This window comes from Babylonia areolata, chromosome 12, assembly GCF_041734735.1.
Source record: "Babylonia areolata isolate BAREFJ2019XMU chromosome 12, ASM4173473v1, whole genome shotgun sequence".
In the NCBI taxonomy this organism is placed as follows: domain Eukaryota; kingdom Metazoa; phylum Mollusca; class Gastropoda; order Neogastropoda; family Buccinidae; genus Babylonia; species Babylonia areolata.
This window is the reverse complement of record NC_134887.1, coordinates 40830680-40838179: the sequence shown is the minus strand read 5'-3', so window position 1 is coordinate 40838179 and position 7500 is coordinate 40830680. Positions and strand designations below refer to the sequence as shown.

The window sequence follows — 7500 nt, the reverse complement described above, 5'->3', positions numbered from 1 at the left end:
GAAAACAGCAACAAGAACACACACACACACACACACACACACACACACACACACACACACACACACATCTATTCTATTCTATTCACACACACAAATTAAAAACAACAACAACAACAACAGCAACAACATGTATAAATAATGGAAACAAAAGAGAGAGACTTATCACTTGAATTAATTTTCCCTTCTTTGCCAATTTTTGTATTTTTTTCTGTTGTGTATTTTGAATATCTGAACGAAGTTATAGAGTGAAGAACAAAAATGATATGTCCGATGGTAACAATGTTAATCATGTCCAAACAAATTTACAAGATAACATAGAGTCAGGACAGTAGTCAAAGGCATGGCACCAAGAAATATAGGATACAGCAGTGGTTGTGAGGGTTTAGGCTTACTGGTCATAGACCGAACACCAAGAAACATGGAGTTATGACAGTGGTTGCCAGGGTTTAGGCTTACTGGTCATAGACCGAACACCAAGAAACATGGGATTATGACAGTGGTTGTGAGGGTTTAGGCTTACTGGTCATAGACCGAACACCAAGAAACATGGAGTTATGACAGTGGTTGCGAGGGTTTAGGCTTACTGGTCATAGACCGAACACCAAGAAACATGGTGTTATGACAGTGGTTGCCAGGGTTTGGGCTCAGGGGCTAGAGACAGGACTCAGAAACGATAAGGTACAGTGGAGGTTGTGAGGGTTCTCAGTAGTCAGAGACAGGACACCAAGAAAAAAAAAAAAAAAAAAAAAGGCTGTGGTTGTGGGGTTAGTTTCAGGGATTTGTCACAAAACCAGCAGGACACGCGCTGACTTGTGAGTTTCAGTTCAGTTTTCAGTTTTCAGTAGCTCAAGGAGGCGTCACTGCGTTCGGACAAATCCATATACGCTACACCACATCTGCCAAGCAGATGCCTGACCAACAGCGTAACCCAACGCACTTAGTCAGGCCTTGAGGAAAAAAAAAAGATAAATACATAAAAAAGAACTACTACTACTAATAATAATATGTATAAGGCGCAAAAACTTGATGAAGACAATTATAAGCGTAAAAAAAAAAAAGAAAAAAAGAAAAAGAAAAAGAAAAAAAAAGTGAGTTTCAGACACATGGTACCATGTAACCAGAATTCGGGTGACGTCACTGCCACGTGACTGCCCCCAAACTGCCCCCCAAAACCAGAAGAGGCTGGGGATGCTCACTGAGATTTATTTGGAAAGGAAAGGACTGTGTGTTTTTACTTATTAAACGAGACAAAAAGGACACTATATAAAAGGCTGATTAACTCTCTCTATACGAACGGCGAAAGAGACGACGTTAACAGCGTTTCACCCCAATTACCACCATCAAAATATTGCAAGCAGAAGGGCTCTTATACTGAAGAGGTGAATATTGACAAAGAATACCACAATTCTGAGGACGGAAGCTAAAGGTTGGGTCATTGAGACACCCACTGGACATCCGACGGGTCTGTGTAGAGGAGAAAAGAGGACTGACCGTACTGAGTTAAAATAATGTTTATACCACCACCAAGCTGTTCTATAAGGGTCAGACAATTCCGAACACCCCGATGATGGTCAAAGGGAGCACACAATTACATGAAATACAGTACTGGAAAAGAGATTGAGTTCTCTTGATGTCAGCTGGGGAAATGCCATAAAGAGCGGAAAAAGGTAGCATAACGAAAGTGGTAAGCTTTGTTTTCTTGTTTTCGACTGTTGCTTATTACACTTGACTGTAGAAGTGTAAAATAAATCAACACGATTCGTAGTTTCGTTTGTTTGTGCTTGTTATAAATAGACTGTTGTTGTTGTTTTTGTTGTTGCTGCTGCTGCTTCTGCTGTTGTTGAAAAAAAATCTAAATTACCCCAGATTACTCGAAAGCAGAATTGACGAGACTGAACTGAATTAAACTCAAATGATTTTCTTACGTCATAACCATATTTCTCACTCAAGGGCAGGCGAGTATTGGTTCCTGACTGACAGTTGTCGTGTCTTGTATGTTTGTCTTCCAAAGGACAAGAGAGTTCTCGTTCGTATCGACGAAAATGGCTGCTACCCTCGCTACGCATGCGCAGAGATGGAAAAAGTTTCCTCGTCAGTCATGCGTTTCCGATTGGGCAATCGCCTCCAGTGGCCACTCCCCCACGTGCGTGACCACAAAGATCACGTGTGCGCCAAGGAGAACTTCCGGTCACGTGATACCCTTGAGTCGCAGTTCCACGAGCCGAGGGCGCCGCGTCTGTTGGTGAAGGCTGCCAACATCAACCGCGTGTCCTGTGACCTGCCCAAGGCGCTGCATCACGGGATTGCGTTCAGGTGGGTGACAGCACTGACGGTCATGAGGTCTGTCATAAGAAAACCCACACCTCAGAGTTGAAAAACAAAGACAACAACACCAACAACAAAATAAAAACAAAAAACAAACAAACAACAACAACAACAACAAAAACATCAAGGGTTAAGATTTTAGATATTATGGTTTATTCTTTCAAACTGTCTTTGCTAATATACAAACCATTTGAAAAAAGTACAAACACATACTATAAAGAAAGAGAACACAAACACACACACACACACACACACACACACACACACACACACACAGATTGATAGATGACAGGGAAGAGAGAGAGAGACAGAGAGAGAGAGACAGAGAGAGAGAGAGAGAGACAGAGAGAGAGAGAGAGAGAGAGAGCAAACGCCGGTGGATGTTTACAGTTTCAGATTCAGCTTCTCAAGGAGGCGTGACTGCGTTCGGACAAATCCATAAACGCTACACCACATCTGCCAAGCACTTGCCTGAATTCAGCCTAACCCAGCGCGCTTCAGTCTCAGACCATGAGTGAATGCATATAATTATACTTGTGTGCCTGTCAGAGTGGATTTCCTCCACATCATTTCGCCAGAGGCCAACACTCTCGTTAAGAATAAGAATAAGAATAACTTTATTATCTCCAACTGGAGAAATTTAGGTCAGATGCATTATCACAACATAGACAAGTAAACAACATGGGGACCATAACTGTAAAAGTCAACAACAGCTTTTACGAATATTACGAAGACACAAATGTAAAAAAAAAAAAAAAAAAAAAAAAAAAAAAATCACTTACACCGTTTCATACATACATCCACACACTGCAGGTAGTAACTGGTATTCTTAATGTAAAAAAAACAGAAAGAATTAAGAAACATTATTTTGAATATAATTATAAACATAGCCTACTATACTGCACATTGATTATAATAGACAGATAAGATAAGAATAAAGATAAATTGCAGAAAACCACAACCAGATAATCAGCACACACCCGCACCCCCCCCCCCCCCCAACCCCACACACACACGCGCGGATTACTTGATTAAACAAGAGTAATAAACATGTTCTCAAATAAAAGCATTTCACATATTCGCTGCCATGGGTTCTTTTTCAGCGCGCTAAGTGCGTGCTGCACAGGACCTCGGTTTATCGTCTCATCCGAATGACGAGGTGGTTTTATTTTTGTTGTTGACTCACTTGTGTAAACAAAGTGAGTCTATGTTTTAACCCGATGTTCGGTTGTCTGTGTGTGTGTGTGTGTGTCTGTGTGTCTCTCTGTGTGTGTGTGTCCGTGGTAAACTTTAACATTGACATTTTCTCTGCAAATACTTTGTCAGTTGACACCAAACTAGGCATAAAAATAGGAAAAATTCAGTTCTTTCCAATCATCTTGTTTAAAACAATATTGCACCTGTGGGATGGGCACAAAAAAAAAGAAAAGAAAAAAAAGAAGCCTAATTATATGCAAACTGCATTTACTGTTATATTTAATATTTTTTGTATTCTCTAAACTTGGCACTTTGATCTGATATTCTGACCCAACAACAAGAGCAGTCATTATTATCATTTTTTGTTCAAACAGGAACTTCTTTTGCTAAGCATGGAAGTTTTATTTATTTTGCAAACGTTTTGGTGCAGATAGTAAAAAAGGGAAATTACTCTGTAATTAATGCTAGGGGACTTAATTTGCTTTAAACTGATCTTTCTCATCTTAAACATTACATTTTGAAATTATACTCAATACATAAAAAGCTTGGATTTAAAAAAAAAAAAAAAGTGTATCACAAGTGAGTCTTGAAGGCCTTGCCTCTTGTTTTTTTTGTGTTTTTTTTTTTCAGTCAAATTTAGGAGAAAAGGCGAGAGCGGGATTCGAACTCAGACCCTCAACGGGACACTGTGGTGGCAGATAAAGCGTCTTAACCACTTTGCAACCTTGCTCCTTGACAGACCATGAGTACATGAATGATAGTGAAGAATAGCAGACAGATATCTAACAACAGACAGATCTCTAACAACAGACAGATATCTAACAACAGGCAGACAGATATCTAACAACAGACAGACAGATATCTAACAACAGACAGATATCTGACAACAGACAGATATCTAACTAACAACAGACAGATATCTAACAACAGACAGATATGTAACAACAGACAGGTATCTAACAACAGACAGATATCTAACAACAGATATCTAACTAACAACAGACAGATATCTAACAACAGACAGATTTCTAACAACAGACAGATATCTAACAACAGACAGATTTCTAACAACAGACAGATATCTAACAACAGACAGATATGTAACAACAGACAGATATCTAACAGTTAGATATGTAACAACAGACAGATATCTAACAACAGATTTAACAAAAGATTTAACAACAGACAGATATCTAACAGTTAGACATGTAACAACAGACAGGTATCTAACAACAGACAGGTCTCTAACCACACACTGGTACATACCCCAGGGAATATCTAACAACAGACAGGTCTCTAACCACACACCGATACATACCCCAGGGAATATCTAACAACAGACAGATCTCTAACCACACACCGATACATACCCCAGGGAATATCTAACAACAGACAGGTCTCTAACCACACACCGATACGCACCCCAGGGAATATCTAACAACAGACAGGTCTCTAACCACACACCGATACATACCCCAGGGAATATCTAACAACAGACAGGTCTCTAACCACACACCGATACACACCCCAGGGAATATCTAACAACAGACAGGTCTCTAACCACACACCGATACACACCCCAGGGAATATCTAACAACAGACAGGTCTCTAACCACACACCGATACACACCCCAGGGAATATCTAACAACAGACAGGTCTCTAACCACACACCGATACATACCCCAGGGAATATCTAACAACAGACAGGTCTCTAACCACACACCGATACACACCCCAGGGAATATCTAACAACAGACAGGTCTCTAACCACACACCGATACACACCCCAGGGAATATCTAACAACAGACAGGTCTCTAACCACACACCGATACACGCCCCAGGGAATATCTAACAACAGACAGGTCTCTAACCACACACCGATACACACCCCAGGGAATATCTAACAACAGACAGGTCTCTAACCACACACCGATACACGCCCCAGGGAATATCTAACAACAGACAGGTCTCTAACCACACACCGATACACACCCCAGGGAATATCTAACAACAGACAGGTCTCTAACCACACACCGATACACACCCCAGGGAGGAGGAGCAGAGCTGCAGCGGATGCTTGCTGTACCAGCCCTCCGTGTCCCGTGACCGCTTCGTCATCCGCCCTCACAACTGCTCCCTGACCCAGCGCCGGCGCGCGCAGCCGGCCGTGACCCCCCGGCAGCACCACGTGACCAGCACGGAGTTCAGCTGCGTGGCGACCTTCACCTTGCAGAACCATTCCCACGCGGTCGTCACCACCTCCGCCGCCTTCACCCTGCTGGGGCAGTACCTGGCCTGGATCTTCACGCCGGACGGTCACCTCCAGGTAGATGTGTGTGGGGAGTGGGGGTAGGGGTGGGGTGGGGTGGGGGTTAGGGGGAATGGAGGCGGGGAGGAGGGGGGTGGCAGGGTGGTGGTGGTGGAGGTGGATTGGTGTGTGTGTGTGTGTGTGTGTGTGTGTGTGTGTGTGTGTGGCTAGAATAGAATAGAAATTTCACGAAACCATATGATTTGTGACACAAGGCTTGTATGTATGTATGTATGTATGTATGTATGTGTGTGTGTGTGTGTGTGTGTGTGTGTGTGTGTGTGTGTGTGTGTGTGTGTGTGTGTGTGTGTGTGTGTGTGTGTGTGCGTGTGTGTGCGTGTGTGTGTGTGTGTGTGTGTGTGTGTGTGTGTGTGTGTGTGTGTGTGCACGCGCGTGTTTCCCCATGACCTGACCTGTATGCGTGACCCGACCTCATCACTTGACCCGTATTCGTGACCTGACCCCATGCCGTGGTGACCTTTACTGCGGCCAACAGGTGCTGAAGGCTGGGGACCTCCTCCAGCTGAAGGCCGAGGACCTGATGAACCTGGAGCTGCTGGAGGCGCAGTTCACCGTCGTCACCAACAACAGGGACGCCGACCACGACTGCAGGCTCCGTCACCGTCACCACTTCTCCCACACCCACACCTCCTCATCCTCCTCACGGCCTCACGACCGGCACCCCCCTACCCCCACCCGGCCTGGGCAGAACGGGTCCGGGTCCAGCCAGGCCCAGAACGCCACCCGACTCCCACCCGTCGCCGTGACGTACCGGGTGGACGTGAACTTCCGCAAGGCCGCCGGAAGTGGTGCTGTCCTGGGCCCGGAGTCTGGGGGCGTGGAGGGGTGGGGGGAGGAGGAGGGGGGCAGGAGGGGGGCGGGGGACAGCAAGGAGGGGGCTCTGTCTGGGTCCTCCAGGCTGTTAGAGACCTCCTCCTCCTCCTGTTTCGTGATGGTGGCGGTCGCTGCTGTGGTCCACCCTCTCCTGGTGACTACCCTGATGCTGTCTCACACCTCACCGCTGCGGTGACTCCGGCCAGGTGAGGATGTGAGCCGGGTGGCTGCGTCTGTCACTGGCGTGTTGCTGTTGATGGTCCCGTACACACGTCATGACCAGTCAGTTTTTTACAGTGCCAGTGTCTGTTTGTTCACTGACGTCGGCTCGGCGAGCCACGCGTTGTTTTTATTATTAGCGTGACGTTGATTTCACCTTGTGATAAGAGAGACAGGCTTCCGATCCAAGTGTCCGTTGATTATTCTACGTCGAGATGGGGCGGGTGAATGTTTCGATGTGTCACTGAGATGTCCGTGTCGGGATAAACAAACGGCTGTTGAGTGTGCCCCTGTTTCCACTTCAGAATAGCGGTTCATGTCCGTGAAGGACATTTTACACATCAGAATTGTGATGAGTATTGGTGAAGAATATTTTACAGCTGAAAAATAGCGGTGTATATCAGTATGTGACATTATACAGCTCAGAATAGCGGTGCGTGACAGTGTGGAACATTTTACACCTCATTATAGCAAAGCATATCACTACAGAACATTTTACAGCTCAGGATAGTGATGTATGTGAGTGCAGAAAATTATTACAGCTCAGGATATCGATGTATATCAGTACAGAATATTTTACAACCCAGGATCGTCACTGTGACTGGTTCCATAACC

At 44.8% G+C, this 7500-nt stretch overlaps 1 protein-coding gene across 1 annotated transcript in view; it reads left to right on the top strand.

Annotated features, from left to right (window-relative positions):
* LOC143287935 (uncharacterized) overlaps positions 1 to 7405 on the top strand; it is a 14176-nt gene extending 6771 nt beyond the window's left edge. The window contains exons 8-10 of the mRNA XM_076596178.1: positions 2012 to 2313; positions 5574 to 5850; positions 6329 to 7405. Of these exons, the coding sequence (XP_076452293.1) occupies positions 2012 to 2313; positions 5574 to 5850; positions 6329 to 6862 (1113 nt within the window). The 3' untranslated portion in view covers positions 6863 to 7405. The remainder of the gene's footprint in view (positions 1 to 2011; positions 2314 to 5573; positions 5851 to 6328) is intronic.
* The last annotated feature ends 95 nt before the right edge of the window (positions 7406 to 7500 follow it).